This window comes from Artemia franciscana, chromosome 3 (assembly GCF_032884065.1).
Source record: "Artemia franciscana chromosome 3, ASM3288406v1, whole genome shotgun sequence".
In the NCBI taxonomy this organism is placed as follows: Eukaryota; Metazoa; Arthropoda; class Branchiopoda; order Anostraca; family Artemiidae; genus Artemia; species Artemia franciscana.
This window is the reverse complement of record NC_088865.1, coordinates 19,159,401-19,179,888: the sequence shown is the minus strand read 5'-3', so window position 1 is coordinate 19,179,888 and position 20,488 is coordinate 19,159,401. Positions and strand designations below refer to the sequence as shown.

Sequence of the window (20,488 nt, the reverse complement as noted above, 5' to 3'; positions counted from 1 at the left end):
TGGAGAGTTTTAAGGCGGGAGTTGTGTGGAAAAATACTTTAGATACAATCTGCTTTATTAAGTCACTGTTTTATTTATATGTTGAGAAAGTACCTTCAGCTTTTGGAGCGGGAGGTTTCCTTGTGGCCCAATTAGTTCGAATTGCTCTGCTACCAAGCCACTGACCATTCATGCTAGCAATCGCATTTTCGGCATCCTGAAAAGACGAAACACATTGATTACCATTACAAAATGGATTAGAAAAATAAATTATAAAGGAACCCTTTCAGGAAAACGGCTCTATAGGTTTTTTTGAAAGAAACGAAAGACCTTTGACCATAGGACCCATCAAATAGCGTTCCAGGTTTAAAATACGATAATTTAGAATGGGAATAAGAACCGAGAGCACCAGACCATGGTGGGACCATTATGGGAATAAGAACCAGAAAGAGAGAGAGAGAGAGAGAGAGAGAGAGAGAGAGAGAGAGAGAGAGAGAGAGAGAGAGAGAGAGAGAGAGAGAGAGAGAGAGAGAGAGAGAGAGAGAGAGAGAGAGAGAGAGAGAGAGAGAGAGAGGAGAGAGAGAGAGAGAGAGAGAGAGAGAGAGAGAGAGAGAGAGAGAGAGAGAGAGAGAGAGAGAGAGAGAGAGAGAGAGAGAAAGAGAGAAAGAAAGAGAGAGAAAGAAAGAAGAGAGAAGAGAAAGAAAGAGAAAGAAAGAAAGAGAGAAAGAGAAAGAGAAGAGAGAGAGAGAGAGAGAGAGAGAGAGAGAGAGAGAGAGAGAGAGAGACTGCTACTCAATAAATTTATTAATAAGTAAATTTGGCCAAATCAAGTCGCAAACCAGTTGCCCCCCTCCATTTGTATTTGTCGTATTTAATAACTATATTTCTCTCTTACAGATGTGTGTTTTCTTTTACAGCAATGCTAAAACCAGGCAGACCATGTCTGGTTCTCAATGCCAAAGGCCAATAGTTGATTAGCTTTAAATTTTATTAATATTCCATTTCACTAGAAAGTATTATTCTAAGCACCATTGGAGAGAGTTATATAGCCTTGTTTTATTAAAATCAGCATAAACCGTATTGATAAACCAACCCAATAAGGTCCCCTTCTTAAAAAATCATCAAAAATGAAAATGAATAATTGTCCATTTGAATCCATATGTTTCCCGGCAACATCCTTGTCTCCCACTCCCTCAGAGGAAAAAAGTGTAGAAACTAGCAAAAGAAAATACAATCTGATTGATACTAAAAGGGACGAGAGAACAAAAATAATTACGAATCCCGCCTTAATAAGGGAGACTCCCGAGTTGAGCCATTAAAAGTTTACGCGTCTATATTTTCAATGGATATTAAAATTTTATCACTAACTGAATAAGAAACAATTAACGCCATTGACAATATAAAAAAGTGAAAGCGAATGAAAGAATTGAACATAAAAGTTTAAAAAATCAATAAACGAGCAACATAAAGTTGCCAGATAGATTCATAAGGGAAAATAAGATCATGATTTAGAAACAACCAGTATTCGTATGCAAGATAAAAAAAGAAAAGAAAAGAGAAGTGGAAATTAGTAAATTGGGCTTAAAATCAACCAACTCTACTTTTTGTTTTAGGAACACAATGCTCAATGTTTACATTCAAAGAGAAAGGGCTAAAAGTACATGGAAACCAGTTATGTGGACATCACAGAGAGGCCAATATACTGTTAGGTGGCGAAAAAAGTAAATTTAGTTCCAGCGTCGGCTGAGAGTCTCAAAGACAAAGGGGCTCCATTATAAATTTTTCAGCACCACAGGGAGCTTCTGAAGCAATTTTGGCAAAAATTGGTAGGACTGTATGTGTCAACAGGTTGAAAAGCTAACAAGAGGCTAGTTTAAAACAAAGGAAGCCTCTAATCTCTTACTGATAGTAAAGCAAAAAGCCATCTAATAGCTGTAGGTACAGTATAAATAATATGCATTCTGTGTCCGCAAAAACTTCAATCAAGGCAGTTAGCACAACAGGAAACTTCCAAAGCTTTCAAATTATTCAAAGAGACTTTTTTTGAGATGATTTTTAATTTTTTCTAATCAAAAATACAAGAATATTTCCAGGGACTACCCTATCTTGAAATTTAAAAAGAAAACTCTGTTCCATTCAATTAAAGAAACAAAATGTATGCTTTCTATTGACGCAAGTTTCATTAAATCTAAATATCTCTATGTCTGGCACAAAACGGAAATAGTTAAATAGTTTTTCTAAGATTTTCGGGAAAGTAGGTGCCAGCCTTTAATTTTCTGTCGTTTGTTCAGATCTCTTATCAAAGTCATACAAGCTGTGGCAAGACCGCCTAATCAATTCTGAATAGTTTGGCCACACAAACTAAAAAGCTTTTAATAGACGAGATAGGGTTTTGTATACGGTTTTAATAGGATATGATTTTTTAAAGTATCAAAGAGCCTTAAAGGGTACAATACAACTAAGATCTTTGGCACCACAGATTTTTGCTCTTTTGCAGATGTGCTTAGATTTATTTTCAATATAAATATCAACTTAATCTGATTTTGTTTGCTTATAGTATTTATGCGATAGTCTCATCCCCAACAGTTTGCCCATCTTGCGAGCGGGCGAAATATGAGCCGTTCAGTGGCTAAGTTGAACAAATGCACAAAGACAAAGAGCAAAGAAGATTAAAAAAAAAAAATAAAAAAATATTGGCCTGCTGATTTTGATTTTGTATTATTCATCCGATGGAGATAATGTATAAAATTTTGAGACGTTTCATAAGCTTGAACATTGAGAATATTCTTGAGTGTACTACTAAGCACGTACCTAGTTAACTTGTTTTCAAAAGAAATTGTTTATTGTTATATGGCAAAAAAGTGTATCGTCATCTCTTTATCTGAATATTCGAGCAAACCAATAAAGGTTAATAGTCAACCAAGTACATTGACGACCAAATTTTAAAAATGACTTGATCAGATTGGTCTCGGGAAGGTTCTGATTTTTATTTAAGCAGCGAGGCACAAAATAGGAGGCAGTGCATAATGGACATCACAAAAGATGACAGAAATTACATCCGCAAAAAAAAATGACTAAACTCTATGTATAATCAAATATAGATAAGAGTTTATTTATCCAAAATTTTCCTTGTACAGATTTCCAAGGATAAATAGACGCATTGCCTATACAAGTCAATTTCTTATACCTAATAAAAACAAAAAGCAGCTTTGTAGCCTGCTTTTCTCGCTCTAGTCTCTTGATGTCATGGCAACTCAAAACACCTAAAAACCTCCATTATTAATGGAATTTCATATATTCACCCATAATTATGACTGTTCAGTTTAATTGAAACTTATGAAATAGCCAACAGATTATGATGGAATTGGACTAAAAGAAACCCAAAGGAATTAACATACAAACGTTAAAACAATGTTGGGACGAGGAAACTACTACTATTACTAATCCTAAGACCTTAACTACAGCATAAAGCCACAACACCCTTCTTCTAATCAAATCTATAGAAGGATTCACTCTTTACTACCTTCAATCATATTCCAGTTTCCATAAATTCTTCTTTTACCCGTTTTTCTCAAATCACAAATTTTCTTTTATCGTTTGCACATGAACAAACAGTTCCAAACATGGCTATGGAATTAAACTAATTTTCTTCGGGAAGTTAAAAAAAAAAAGAAACTCTTTCCAAGATACCTTCACTTCGGATTCCTTTTTGAAAGGATTAAACAGCCAATCAATGAGTAAATATTTTCTTTTGCTATTTTAATCCCCTTTTAGTTTATCTGGAATTTTTAAAGAATGAAAAACGAAGGAATAGCCTTCGGGATACATAAATCCTCTTATATTGGTAAAAGCTTCGAAATCCCGTTTCTTCCTAGCTAAGTTATAAAACAAAGGATGGAATTCCCCGTTTATACACATCAACTGAAAATGGAGGCTAATTTGTTTTGAAATCTTTATACAAGATCAAAATAGATTGACCTTAAATATATAAACGAATAATCAATCAATACATAATAATAAAATGTTCGGCTCGCAATACAATCACACTTGTGAATGAAACCAAAATTATGCACGGTTACCGTTCCTACTTTGTTGAGTTGAAAAAATAGAACTTTCAAGTGAAAATTTCAACTTTCAAGCGTCCAAATTATTATTGACCAATCAGAGTAATTTTTATAAACTAATGCGATTAAGTTTTATGTTCCCTTTGAAACATGGGATTTAGCAACAAACCCACTCATTTAACCAACACCATTGGACTAACTATGTATCATTGGAAATACTAGTTTCAGATATGTACATTTACCAAGGCACAATTATGATATTACTAAGACTTTTTCTCAGAGAATGATCTAAACTCGCTGAATAAATAGGAACATTTTTGCTTTTTGGCTCGTTTTTGTTTCAGAATCCAATTTCTACGTTTTTCTGATAATAAACAAGAAAAGAAAAAAGAAATGCACATATAATTCTACAGCCAATACTCACAGATAAAGCTACAATACATATAAAGCTACATTACAATACAGACAGATAAAGCTAGATCTCAGCTATCAAACGATAGCAAAATTGTCATTTTGTGTTGAAAAAAAGTGAAAATCTTGCAGAAAAATAACATCAAAATGTTCACAGGGAAAATAAACTATATGGGATATTTTTTTTTAAATTAGAAAAGATGGAAACTCTGTATGACGGTTTTCCAATCTTAATGACGGATCTGATAAAATATAAGAATCATAGCATAAGGAGGCAATACTTGGAAATAGGATTGCAATACCAACAACACCTGCTTTTATATGCTATGATTATGCATTACTTGAAGCAAAATTAATCAGTCACTATAGCTTTCCACTCTATTGTGACTAGAAATTGGCAAGGGCAAGTGAACCTTTGATTTTTTTTTCTGTTTTTGATGACTTTTAATCTCAAAGCAACAATCTGTGTAAAAAGTTGATGGAATTTGTAGTTCCACATCACAAACTCAATCTAAATGATTTTTATCTACTATATAAGCTTTTGTTCGGTAGATGGACATGGACTTTAGAAAAGGTGTAACCACACCCCCCTAAAATGACCAAAGTTACTCAAGGGAAATTTCCCTCGTGCTGGGACAACAGTCCTATTAGGAGAACAATAAGTGCATTTGTAATAAAAGCAAATGCATTTTCCAGTTAATATAGCGTCAAATAGAGAGGCAAAAGAGTATAATACATTAACGGCCAGACATACGATGTGTTATTGGCAGAAAATAGTAATTAACAAAAACTGGGCTGGTCTGTTAAATTAAATCCAACAAAGCTTTCCCTCAAGAAGGAAAATGTGATTGGACAAGTGGAACTTTATAATTTAACAATAGCTTTGACATAGGTCCAACTTACGGATAGTTGATAGTAGATATATAAGTGATGGCTAAATAAACCTTAATTTCAATAAAGAAATACATTTCAACAGAAAAGATGACAGCATTAAACTTTTTTGATTCGAACGATGAGTTCTTACGCCTCTTTTCCGAATATTCTAAGAAAACGACTTGTTAGTCTACGCAAAGAGTACAACCACTAGAAATCCCCGATGCTGCATCAAAAGTATCCCCAGCATTCTAATCTCGTATTTTCTTTAAATCTAAGAAATTTCGGTATATTAAATGTGCCAATTTCTATCATTTTTCGAAAACTTTTGACTTTTTCGACACATAAAGAGTACCCACTACGACCGTATTTTAGTATGTAAAAACCGTTTAACACTGAAGAAAAAACCATAAAGTAAATTAAAACTACCTTATAATATAACCATAGGCAAAAGTAGACAGATGGAAGAAAGAAAAAGTAGAAAGTTGGAAAAGAGCTGGGGGGGGGGAGGAATGGCAATTCAATCAACCAAAATACCACAACTAATGTAAATGATACGTACCGTTTTCTTAACAAAAGAAACAAATCCATAGCCCTTGGATTTCATAGTTTGGGGATCTCGGACTACCCGACAATCGCTGAAAAAAAAAAATTATTAGATTATAATCTTGTCATTTAGTTTTCCCCATAAAAATACCTACAATAAAGGACAATTTTATCAGTCAATCACTGGGAGAGGGATACTGACACAATTTTAATCAAGGCTAGAATCTTGCTGGGTCCTTTCTTTCCATAACATATCATTTTAGTTTCGCAATGAGAATTAGATGGTAATGTTGACGGCAATCTAAGGTAAGTTTCTAATAGAAATAAATAAATAGGACAAACCTTAAAGCACTCCCTTTTTATTTTTTGGAAGCATATATATATATATATATATATATATATATATATATATATATATATATATATATATATATATATATATATATATATACCTTACTCAAATTTGATCCTGAGATATAGATTCTTTATTCTAATGAGGTGCATATAGAATGAAAACGAAATCATCAACGAACAACGAACATCAACGAACAGCTTCAAAAAAAGGAAAAAACGGATTTTTTTTTTCCTACGAAAAGGAAAAAAAGGGATATTTTCCTTTTTAAAATCATTGAGAAGTACATATATCTCATATTCAGTATTCATAGCCTAAAATTCAGCAATTACTCAAACATTTTCAGCTGAATATGATACTCAAACTAAAATGAGACACTGGACTAACATTTTTATGCGAGGTTGGAACGCTCATCAATAGATTTAACTTTATGAAAATTTATTTCACTTCCATTAGATTTTCTAGACTAAGGTCAATAGCAAAAGTTTTAGAATATTATCTCTAAATTTCCTGATGTGAATTATTAAGTACTTATTATCAAAACCTGAAACTTTTCTTTCAAGAGAGTTGCGGAATCCATTTTGAAATGACACTGATTGTTTTCTAAAGAAGTTTTAGAATCAGTTCAATCACAGATACTTTCCACGGATTTACCTAACTTCGGACGATAGAAATCCAACTCTATCCATGCTAGTATGGCGAAATGAATGACCGAGCTGCTATTACTAAGATAGATTTAGTTTCGTTAGTGCATCATTTTTAATATAGGCTATGTCAGAGATAATACCTTCTATTGGAAAAAAAAAATTAATCGAGCTGTTAATGTCTTAAAAAAAAGACCTGTTAGGCTTAAGGAACCAAATACTTAAATTATACATATTACCTAAACAAAAAAAAACTGATAAATTAAGTTTAAAATGCAGGGTCACAACAAAGTCTGGCTATTGATGATGGAAATTTCAGTGGAGCCATCTATCACAGTCAAATATAAATATCTATTTATTTCTCTAAGAGGTATGTCTCAAGAAATTTGATCTTTTGATAATGACCATTTTTAGTGGTGCCATTGCAGTTCAGGTCATTGAGTGCTCCGTTTGAGCTGAATATAGTTCAGCTCAGTAACGCTGCTAAGCACGTACAATCTTTTTCTTTAATGTTCAAAATTTCTGAGAAAAATAAACAAATAAAAAATGGGCTTATTGAACACTATATAATTACAGATGATTGCTAATTTTAACAACTGTTATCTTTTCAGCAAAACACGTTAAAGATTTTTTGGATATATATAGATGCAAAAAAAAAGAAAAGAAATAGGTAATGCACTTAAAGGAACTCAAAGGTGGCTCTCTGAAGATAACAAATGCCATGGCTAGAAGGTTGACTTTCAGCAAGTTTGAGATACCCCAAAAAGCTAAATATTCCGTAAGCTTGATTTAACTCTAAATCTATTTGATATGACAACAAAACCCCAACAAAATCCTAAATAGACAATACAATCTCAAGTGCTATTAAATCGCCTCTTTGTAGAACATCTCCTTTCACAATATTCAGTTTTTTCAATACTTCAGTTTCTCCATAAAATAAAACCTGATTATCTTTTTTTGGACGATTAAATATCAATCTAATCAAAAACCGGGTCACGCGGGGTAATCTATGATAGACAAGATACATTGACCGTATACATAGTTCAAAATTATGCAAATATACCGTTCGATCTATACACTTTAGCCCACGAGGAAAATTTCCTAAAACATTTTCTAAGGCCTTAGATTAATCGGCTCAATGATTCTCTCAAAGAAATTTGAATATTTGAATTTTTGGCGCGTCGAAATAATGTATCCGGGCAAATGAAATAGATTGCCATGGGGATAGAATTATTTCCTTTGAAACAAAACAGCTCATTGATGATAAATCTTAATGGCTCCGAGTTGGAGTCTATTTTTTTAGAGTCTTAATCAAATGAAGAGTCTTCATCAATTCTTTTTATTTGATTCTCTGAAACTAAACTGGAAAATTATCTAAGACAGGATGAATGCTTAATTTAGTGTGTGATTTATAGCAAACGATATAATTCAAATCCAATGATACAGACGAAACTTGGAAACATTAGTCTTAAGAAACTCATATTCAACTATTTTTCCTTTCATACAAGTATCAGGATCAAAAATATGTTTCAATCCAACAACATAAAAAAGTCACAAATAAAGTGAATTATAACCAGACATGAAATTGAAGTTTGCAAAATCATATACACTATCTGAATGAAGATACACTAAACTATCTGAAATTAGGATGTAAAAGCTTCTAAGCATAACACGAACAGACAAAGAAGGACATAATTGTATTGCTAATACATCAAAAATTTGCAATATCTCCACTTTTTTTGGCAAAGCCGACATTATGTCTATCGCGAACAATGAAAACCCCGTAATATACGTGTTGGTCGAGCTATTATAACCAGATGATAACATACGACCGGACATCCACCCAGTTTTTCAGCTTGTGTCTTCATCTGTCTTTCAGCTTTTTGTCAGTTTTTATATTCGACAGATCTTCTTATGATCGATTCTTTTTTTCTGTAATCTGCTTTTTGTGAATAAAAGTTTAGTTCCATACTTAAATTCGGATTCGGAGCTTAGAAAATTCGATGTACTTTTTCACAAGTAAAATTTTCTGTAAATGAATACCATGTGTAAACAATAAAAGAATTAATAAAAAAAGAGCTGCGGAGAATTTGGAGCTACTCCTTGTTCGATTCCAGACTGAAATAGTTTTTTTCTAATGTTACTCCAACTCCCATGGTCATATCCAGGATTTTTCGCTGGAGATGGCAAGGAGGTTAATAAATGAATATCTTCCGGTGGACTTCGTCTAGCAGTGCCCGAGGTCCTAGCTCCATACTCAGAGGGAAATGCGTATCCTCCAACCAACACAGTCCTGCCCACTGTTATGATACTCCTCGATAAAAAATACAGTTCGTCATTACCTCGTAACCCTTCTGTCCGTTTATCGGAATTCCAACTTCATTAGGATTATATGGTATATACTTTTAAATATCTGAATGAATAAAGCTATTTTCTTGAGACTAATAAGAGTTCGAAATAACTGAACAATCATCTAATGCCATAATCGATACATCGTTTCTCTAGTCATAATAATAGGAAAACGGAGCAGTCTTATTCCTACTCCTCTGAAAGTCCTCAATCATACTCAGCCTTAGTTTAAGCAATTTAAATACTTTCTAAACAAGTAGCAACGGCATGGCGGAACTCTTGCAAATGGCGTCGGGAAGAAGACGGGGTTTTTCACAATCGTTAGTATTTGGAGAATATTCTAAAGCTCAATTTTCAGTGAGGCAAATTATTTCCCTTTTTTTTGTATTTCATTCATTGCTTTTTCTAACTATTTCCAAAAAATCCTGTTAAAATATTTACACAACAAAGCTGCCTAAACTAAGGTTATTTGTGATGTAAAATTTTGTTCCAAATGTAAATTCATATCTGATGCTGAGAAGAATAGTACTATTTTATTTATTTTCATGTCTCCTCTGGGAGATTGTTAGCTTTTCCAGACCTTGGCATTTATCGAGGAAAAATATGCAAAACCAATAGGATCCACCAACACCGAAGGCATATTTTAGAAAAGGGGGTCTCCCCTGTCATTCTGTATCAAGTTTTATGAGAAGCCAATACATTATTGGAAAGGTTTCGAATGCATTGGGATAAGTGTTCAATTTTTAAAGAAACCTTTAACAGAACAAAAGCTGCAAATCTTTGAAAATGGGAAACTTTCAGGTTGGAGGTATTGACTTTTTGTTAATAACGGAACGGTTTCGCACATAGAAACGAGAAGTGGCTGGTTAAAAATAAAACAATTTTATAGCCATTGCAAATGCCCCTTTTCCCTTCAGCCAGTGACGCTGATTGTTTTGCCAGTTAAAATTGGTAAAACACAATCTATTTTTATTTTGAGCCTATGACATGCAATTTCTACATAAACCGCGATGAGAAAAGAGGCTGATGGTTTAATTACCTCCACACTCACTGTAAAGAAGTACTGTGAAAGCATACCTACACAGATGAGGAGAATATGGAGTTTAACCAAATAAGACTCATTCGAAGATCCTCCCAGAATTTTCTCTTGCCAAAAACACGTTAGAATGCGCAAAAACCGTAGCATTTGCGCCTAAAAATGTACAATCATACTTCTACTACGACTACTAATAACTCACTGGAGCACCAAGCCACCTGAGGCCAACACAGCTATGCACGCTCCTCCTCCAACCTAATCTATTCAAGGCCTCCCTCTTTACACCCTCCCAGGAAGTTCCCATTTCCTTTAAATCTTTATTTATGACATCCTCCCAACCCACACGAGGACGACCTGCTTTCAGTGTAGCCCCAGATGGTTGGCCAAAAAGGACAATCTTCAGCAATCTGTCATCCTTCATCCACAGAACGTGGCTTAGCCATCTCAACCTTTCTTTCATTATAGCCCTAGAAAGCGGGATCGAACCACATTTTTCGTACAATCTACTGTTTGAAATATGCTCAATCAGTCGGGTACCCAGAACAATCCGTAGGCAATTTCTCTGGAAAACATCTAGTAAATTTTCGTCTGCTTTTGGAAGCGCCCATGCTTCAGAGCCATATTTGACCACTGTCATCACTGTAGCTTCCAATGTTCTTCCTTGGAAAAGCTCTTCCTTAAATCTTGGTTACGTGATGCAAAGTACATTTCTTCTGCGAATTTAGGCGCCAATCAATAGGAAACGTGATGGTGATTTAAACCCCTTAAAGCCTTAGAGCGCAAACACAAACTCTTTCTTACACTTCTATTTTTTACGAATTTCAAGTGGTATTCTTTCTTCTGTGAAAGCACGAGTACGTTTGGACATGGATTCTAGCCAATTATATAAAAGTCTCGGAGGATCAAGAGTTGTATTTCAGGATCCTCAAATATATATTCCCCACCCATTACTTAAATTTGTCTCTCCCACATTTATTTCAAACCTTCTCCTTTAAAAACCATTAGAGTATCCCTCTTTGGCTGAATAATGTATATCCATCCAACAGTAAATTCGTTTCCAAATACAATCAGATGAGTCGAAAGGTCCACAGACCAATTGATCTCTAATCTTCGGTGTCTCTCTCTCCCTTCAATAATTGAATTTTGGTCGCCATTAGAAGAAACCGATGGACATTTATTGGTTTAAGCTTTTTCGGTTCCGTGTTATTTATTTACTCCCCTCTTCTTTTATTGTTGTGCAAAAAATGAACTTATCAAAATGACACTGGACAGCTACACGAAGTCCTCCAGTAAATCCAAGTTTATAAAAGTACAGCAACAATTAGTGACACATACACATGCCAGTATGTACACCGAGGGAAATAACAGATGATAATCAGTATATCTTGGTGAAGCAATATATCTTGCATAACGTCAGCTCACATTATTAGATAATGGTCTCCGAGCCCATCAAAACGGAAATTATTTCAGCTAGCCGTTGTTAGGTGCCTCTTCTCGCAGAAACACAGAACACAACAACAAAAAAAGGTACAATTTGCAATGTTGGGGAGGTATCGACCAATCTAACCGCTACGATTGGGATATTGACAATGAAAATTTCCTTAAAAATAAATAAAAATAAAGTACGTTCTTTATATTCTGGGCTTCTTCGTCCTTAATCTTCCCACGAGTAAAACATAAGTTTTCTAGTCGGATATTTGAAAACAATCATCTGACTACTATGGTAAGAGAAACATCGATTTACGGCGTCCAGTGTCCAAAGAACACAATTAATGAATAGACTTAACCTTTAGCCCTTTAATAAAAGGGCGGAGGGGATTCCATTACGTATTTGCTGGTAAAATTGAGCCATGTCTCTCGTAGAAAAACGACTAACAAGAATTGCAAACTTATTCTTAATACTTTGTTTTCTTCCAGACAATGAAATCAAGAGGACAGACTATAGTCATAAAAAAAAAAAAAAAAAAAAAAAAAAAAAAAAAAAAAAAAAAAAAAAAAAAAAAAAAAAAAGCACTTGACAAGAACACATTGTGAGAAAAGGATGGAAAACAATACTGCCTTTTAGTACAATAAACGAAAGCATATTGTCCCATTTGTAAGGCAAAAAAAATATTGAGATTCATCCAATCCTTTTGTTCCCCCTGACGGTGATTACCTAGAAAATGTAAATGCCATAACAAAGGACCTAATGCTCCTTTATCTAAAGGTAAATGCGAAGCATATATATAAATATATAAATATATATATATATATATATATATATATATATATATATATATATATTCCATTTCGATAATTACTTGTAAAATAAACGTTGAAAAAACTTCCCATATGCTACTTCTAAATGGTTATTTGAGAAATTCTTGTTACCTTATTGAGCCTTTTTTTTTTCTTTTTACTCAACAGGTCCATGTTAATGTGACTAAAATAATTGGGCAATATAACTAGATTGAGGAGCAGGACTTTGAAAAGTATTGTAGTTGTAATTTGAAACAATTCTGAGATATCGAGAAAACATTAGAGACCAATAAAACGGGAAATCGGCTAACTCCGTCGTAGGCAGACTGATTTTTGAATTACATATTTTATCATTTAAAGTACCAATAACGCTGAAAATGAGTTATGATTATTTTAATTGGTCAAGTAGAAACTTAAGAAAAGCATGTATATAAAAAAAGAACAAAAAAGTGATTCATCTGTTTTAAGTCATCTATAGTAGTGGATGCCAAAAAAAACAGAAACATTGGTGAAAAATCGGCAAAAAAAAAAAAAAAAACATACGGTAACAAGCAGCTAAAGAAGCTCTAGCTGTCTTTGGGAATCAACAATTTGTTAGTTTTTGAATTTTTGCAGACGAAGGCCATTGTCAAACCTACCTAATTATTTTTGGTTATTTATCATCACACTCCAACGTGTCAACTCCGATAAAATTGCCCCAAAAACTTCATAATTAAAAAAAAAGTTTTAGACTTAATTATTTTAAGTCAAGACCTAAAATAATTAAAAAACAGTATTTTTAAAGTACGAAAAGACCTAGGAGGGGCCCGAGAATTTTTTTTTTATTTTTATGTTCTTGATACTTCAAACTCGTTGTAAATTTCAACTTCGATTATAAACAGGCTAGGTGAACTACAAGATGGGTATGTGAAACTTTACATTTAAAAACATCGTGATAGGAAATGGGATGCCTTGTTTGCAAACATTCTGCGGTTTATTTTAAATTATTGTAGGTCTTCAGGATTTACTGTCTCACAAGCCAACTAAAATAAACACTTGCGACTTCAATTATACTGAGAATATTTAAAATCTATACCAACCCAATATAATAAATAAATTTATATTCAATAACAGATATAAGAGCTAGAGCAACAGGCATTTCAGCTGCATCTTAATCCTTATGTCACTCCAGCTACAAGTTTAAAAAATTTGAAGTAAAGATCTTAAAGATTTTTTTAATTTGCCAAGTTGCAAAAGTAGCATTCCTTCTAAATATTGAACAAAATTTTTTGCCAATAGATAAACCAAGCCCTTAATATTAAAGCTCCAAACTACCTTCAAGTTGAAAATTAATATCTCCGCTTTCAGAGAGATACCTCAACGTCGACACAATCCCCTTTCAATATTCGGATGACACAAAGCTTTAGAAAATCTTCAAATTTATCTCTAATGCACCATTAGAAGGATCGACAACAGCCAACAGATATATTTCCAAGGATGGGGAATGATGCTAACTCAATTTCCTAAAGTACATCGGAGGCTAATTTCCCTTAGCTAATAATTATAATTCAGGTCACCAATTTCCCTAATGCATCCAAAATAAAACAAAGTCAAAAACCCAGATCAATGAATCAATAGTTTTGTAAATAATGAAATACCTCCATTGTATGTAGTTAAATAAAAAAAAAGAAGAAAGAAAAAAAAGTTATTAAAAAGACAGAATAAACGCGCAAAAGTTTGATAGACCGCACAGAATAGGATAAGCAACATAACGAAAAAAAAAATAAACGGGAAAACGTGCAGAACAACCGGATTATTTAACTTTGCTTTTCTTTTCAATTTAAGAAGACGGATGCAAGAGAAAAAGAGACAGATAAATTGAAAGACAGAATGAGAGAGAAGGGGAGAGAGATAAAGCCGAGAACACGACTATCAGTCTAACACCCATGACAGATTATTCGCTTTCCCATGAGAAGAAAAATAATTCATTGTTAGAATTTCTATAAAAAAAAATGGTGTAGGGCAGAAGAAGAAGTAGGCCTTGCCCACACCAGCCCCCCTAGAAGGGAAATAGGTATTTTTTTTTATACCTGACAAGAGTCTTTCAAAAACAGTTAGCTTGCCTACCCCCAAACACCCAAAATCTAATATAAAACGGTTTAGTATTGTTTTCCTAGACAGCCATTAATTTAATCTTTTTATTTTTTCTATAGGGCCCGTAAATTTCGTCACGACTTTTTCAAATAGACGCATAAACAGTTACACTACCGCCACTATATATTCTTTTAGCACCAAAATGGATATTTCAAGGCCAAGAAAAAAACAACTCCCTAAAGTCTATTAAACCGAAAAAAAAAAAAAAAAACCAACAAGAATCTATTCACTAGGGTTTCCCTGGCGTAAGTGACACTTGTATAAATTCAATAAAGACCCCAAGTGTCCTAACCGAGGACCTCGATAAAAACCTATACGAATCCAATTATAGTAGACGTCGCTTTGAACTTCTAACCTGTCACAATTAGTTTGCCATAAGGGAAAAATCAATAGGCGATTTATTGTCACATTTCATCGGACAGAAAATTCAACATCACTTCTGTCATCGACGTCGCTCAAAGGCCAAGGGAATAAGAGAATTCAGCCGTCCTAAATCAAAACACATTCTGCATCTTTTCAGTTTTGAGTTGGAGCAAATGTCTTTATATTAACAATGGTCAAAAGACGTTATAAGATGGGCAACGCAAAGAAAGCATCTGTCATTAGTTGCGTTTGTTAGGCGAATCCGCTAAAATACTCATTATGAAAAGCAGTAGAAAATTGAGGTACGTTTATTTCACATAAAAAGATATAGGAGACAAAGCTCTAAAAAATTGAGGTAACTTTGGTACAAGGAAAAAATCAATAAGCGGTTTATTATACATATTATCAGACCGAATTTTTACCGTCATTTCTGCCTTCAGCATTTCTCAAAACGACTCGAAAGTATTTAAAGAAAAAAAGTTAAAAATAAATACGACCATCCAGGATAAAAAAAGACACTAGAGGCAAAATCAAGCTTTCAGTATCACACCTAAAAGCTCCAGCCTCGTTGACACCAATGAAGGTAAACCTTTATTTTGAACAGAAAAGAGGATAACAACTTCTTGTATATCGATTTGTTGTGATTGCTTTCCCTAGTAGAACACCTTAACAAAGGGGCAAATACCTACGAAATAATAAAGGGGAGGGGAAAGACTCGTTAAAACAGAAGATAAAAGGGAATCAAGGAGGAATTCCTGAAATTTCCTTCTGACTTGCCCTGAGAAGTTGGAAGAACCTTGAAAGAATTCGGTAGGCATAATTAAGCACACTGCATTTTTTTTTTTGTGCACTAGATTTCTCCTCTCTTGAAAGAGATTTTTGAAGCTTAAAGAATTCCTTAAAATTTTTACCCCTATGATTTCAAGACACTATACCAAAAACTCAACTTGAAGTCACCGGAAAGCCAGGCAAATGAAATCAGTTTAGAATCATAAAATTATTCTGAACAAAATACATAACAGCCCAAAAATCCGCCAAGAATAGGACATGCGCAATAAAATTAAATTCTGATCTCCCATCTGGTTCATTGTTGGCAGTCATTTTCGCCTTTGTATAAATAAACATCATCCCACCCACCATTGAAAATTCTGCACTAATTGTTCTTTAACAATAGAAATGAGCTGAAGTGTGAAAATGCGGAAATCAACGGTCAAGTCTCAATTTATTTTCTTCCTTTTTTTTATTGGGTTTTGAAGATTTTTAGGATTGAATTGACAAATGCTTTTCACATTCTAGCAATTTTTTCGGACTATTTATCTAGTTTACATTGGCTATATTTTAAGGAATTGTTTGTTACACTTAAATTAATGACTGAAGTTAAATGAGTATTAGAATAACGAACATTTTCTCGAAAATTAAATTTTATCTCCTCAATTTCACTCAATATATCTCGTGGGTAAAAATTTAGAAATATCACACAAGACTGATTCATCCATTCTTAACGAATAACTCAATTTTTTCAATTAACAAAAGAAAAAAAAAAGAATCAATATCAGCACATATCAGTAACAACATAACAGTTCAGGACTCTTACACACTAAGATCCTGCATGGGGTATCAAATGATGACCTTGCACGAAACTAATCTCCATCTTTCCCTATGATACGATTTACTACGTTCATCTTGTGTCTGTGACTATTGGCCAAAAATCAGATCAAATAGAGTGGCCACAATCAGGGCGATTTCATTGACATAATAATCTCCTATTTCATACTCTCTGCTATGGAGTGCATGGGACATTAACAGTGTCCTGGAAATACTGATGTAGGAAGCTGAAGTTTAAGATCATAAAGTAAATCCTTCCTTTCCTTAAAAAAGGACAGTAATGAAACAACAACATTAGTTGACTGCAGTTTGGATTATTGAGTAACACGGCCTTTAACACTCAATCAGTGGTGGTTCTGGCCTCTCTTGCCCCCAGGGCAGTCAGCCCCCTCTCGTCTCCCAAAAAATATTTCAGGCCAAATTTTACCAGTGTTCCCATTTATTAAAAAAATTGTTACAATTAATTAATTAACAATTAATTTTTTGATTATTTTCAATTTATTATTTAAATTACTAATTATTATTAACTAGCTTGATTTTTATTTATTATTATTTAATCATCATTATTTAATACGTTCATATGTTATTCTTATTTTATTCATTGATTAATTATTTTCACTTATTAACTGCACCCTCTATCTTATTTTTATAAAAATAGTTTCAAAAATTGCAAAAATTCCGTATAAAAAATTACAAAATAAATTACAACAGTTAGATTATTTATTTGATTTTTTTTTCGACCCTAAAATTTATGCGTCCGGAGCAAGTAACACCTCTACTCCCCTCTAAAACCACCTCTGCCCTCAATACAATTCTCTTTGTACTCCACTTTTTCCCTTTTGTAAGTGGGTAAGAAATAAATTATTATTACTATTATTAATAACTTTCATTATAGGCCTACCTCATATTTCAGTTAACTGACACAGGTCATAAGAGTCCCCACTGTTATTCCTTGAAGCTTATTAAATCGGTAGGTAGATTGTAGGTAGCCTTGATTGGTAGTTATACCCTAAATCAGTGGATAGTGTTAGGTAGTTCAAGGCTGAATGGCTTTCCGAGAAGCAGGGTTTAATTTTCAGTAATTATCGTAATTGCTAGTGCAATAAGACTTATCTAAGTACACAGGAATAAGGAGAGAAAAAAAGGCAAGTTGTACATAAAACAAGTTTAAAAACCTTGGACTTTGTCACTAGGGGTTTTTGAGCCCGAAGTCCCCTCCCTTTCCCCTTTGTAGTGGGTTGTTGAGTCCTGACAACTGTGATGACATCAAAGATTTGAAGCGATTCACTGTATCCATCCCTAAAAAGACATCAAATACAACGAGTATGACGAGAAATTTTTGAGAAATCGAAGTCACAAGTTTTTTAGCGATGGATACGACTTGGACACAGACTGGGTCAAATCGGACTTCTTACGGTTCAAATTTATCAAATACTGCACAATACAGTTTCTTTTATCCTGAATATTGCATTTAATCGTAAAGCACAAAATTTATCTGAAGAAAAAAACAGAAGCCAAAACGAATTTCGAAAACTTTTGAAAATTGATAACTTTTACGTTGTTTTTATAGTCTTTTCCCGATCGGCTAAATCCTTGAAAGTCAATAAGACAACAACAAAAAAAAGAAAAAACTTCGGGAATCGAAACAGCTATTATCTACAATCGAACTTCGGGAAAAGTTTGACAATACGTGCTTTGGATTTAGCCCGGGTTCTTTGCAAATAAATTAACGTCCCCTCTCACCCTTATCGAAAAAGTAGAAAAGTTTCCAGTCTCCAGAGAAGAGTTTTTTTTACAGGAAGTTTTCTCGCGGAAATGTACTTATCATTCGACGTTTCAGTTAACCAATTAATAGAAATTCTACAGAAGTTCGGGAAAAAAAGTTACGTCTTCGGAGAGTTTCATTTCTACCTGGGCAAGAATAAACCAATTATGAAGAGAAAATTTGATGAATGTCTTTGATGGAACGGAAGCTCTATTTAAAGTCCCACTAATCTATACAAGCACTAAATGAGATAAAAGCAGAAGAATGAAAAAGATCCCCCCGGACTTTTTTGATAAAAGTTGCACAACTAATCCATCCCCTTTTCAATAAATATTCAAAAATGATCAAAGTTGAGCCTTACAAAGAATTGAACTTTTTCCATATTAATAGTAGAAATAAAAATTTTCTTTGAAATCTATTAAATTCAGGAGTTATTAGTTTTTTCCATCAGAAAAAATTAACTAGCTTGGCAAAATAGATCGTTCTTTTCGTCATTCTAATTACAATTTGTAAGCGTTTGACACGCCGAGATTTTCTCCCTCCCAACTCTGTAATAAAACTTTTCGGCGTCCCAGAAAAAAACCAGCAAGTTTTGCTAGAAGGAAATGTCAGAATCCAACATATTTCCTGGGGACAGAAGGAAGTGCAGTTAATACAGATTGTTTAAGTTCAGACATAATAGGCAATTTATAAATTTTTATCAAATTTGATGTAAGCGGTATTTTCTTTGTTAGAAGGATATGCGAAAGCGATTTTCTTGTAAAATAATATAACCGATTAAAACCTCAGTAAATGATTTCTTTTTTTTTTTTTGGGGGGGGGGGGGGTTATAAGAAAATGTTATAATTGAAAGGATAGGGTAAATGGATAGAGGAGGAAAAATAAATAAATACTAGAGTATGTTGACTATGGAACGCAGAGGTAATGTATTAGATAGCTGTTTGTTTTTTTTTGAGATTTTATATGAGTACTTTCATGTTGATTAATTAAAGAAAACGTATGAAAATAGTATGAAAACACATATAAAGGTAACAAATTTATTCTCTAGAAAAACAAAAAGGAAGAGGAAACGAGGAAAGGAGTAAAAAAAGAAGAATATGTATGGGACACAACTAAAGGTCGGGGACACTTATATAAGTAGTTAAATGCAGAGTAGTGAAAGAAAACGTAGAGAAAATTATATGAGAGAGACATATAAAGGTATCAAATTTATTTTATAAAAAAAAGGAGAGGAAACGAGGAAAGGAGTAAAAAAGAAGAATATGTATGGGACACATCTAAAGGTCGGGGACACTTATATAAGTAGTTAAATGCAGAGTAGTGAAAGAAAACGTAGAGAAAATTATATGAGAGAGACATATAAAGGTATCAAATTTATTTTATAAAAAAAGGGAGAGGAAACGAGGAAAGGAGTAAAAAAGAAGGATATCTATAGGACATTTCTAAATCTTCGGAACACTTATTTATGTAGTTAAATATAATTTAGTGAAAGAAAACGTAGAAAAAATTATATGAGAGAAACATATAAAGGTAGCAAATTTATTTTATAGAAAAAGGAAAAGGATGAGGAAACGAGGAAAAGAGTAAAAAAGAAGGATATGTACGGGGCACTTCTAAAGCTTTTAAAACATTAAAGGAAAAGCAGGATGCACAATGACAAATGAAAAACCAGTTTTCTTGTCACACAATTAAAAATAAAACCAAAAGTGTATAGCTAAAACAAAAATAAAAGTAACTTAGTAGTTAATATTTTTTAACTACTTAAAAAAAATAATGTTTTAAAAACATTAAATTTTTTTTTAAATGTTAAAATTTTTTTAGTTAAAACAAATTAAGGAATTTCCTTCAGAAGAGAGCATTTTTCAAAAATGAAAGAGTAGTTCAATTGGGATGGTTCTGGAGCTATACTCGACTCGCGAACACTCACATAGTTTCACTGGCAGTAATTGGATTTTTCGTCAAAATTTCTCTCCAACATTTACAGAAAGCTTTTTTTTTTTTTTTATATATATTCCCAATACTGCCTCTGAATCATATCAAGACTTAAAAAGAAGAAAAAGAATGCTTTTACGCGGTGTGAAATGTACCAAGTCGCTGCTTTCTTTTCTTTTTTTTTGGTTCTGACTCCGA

The 20,488-nt window shown here is 33.2% G+C and overlaps 1 protein-coding gene across 1 annotated transcript in view; it reads right to left on the bottom strand.

The window, feature by feature from the left end:
• Positions 1-20,488, bottom strand: part of LOC136024979 (nucleolysin TIAR-like) — a gene marked incomplete in the record, with an annotated part of 241,291 nt that overhangs the window by 33,380 nt on the left and 187,423 nt on the right. The window contains 2 exon segments of the mRNA XM_065700589.1: positions 94-196; positions 5,890-5,965. Coding sequence (XP_065556661.1) covers positions 94-196; positions 5,890-5,965 — 179 coding nt within the window.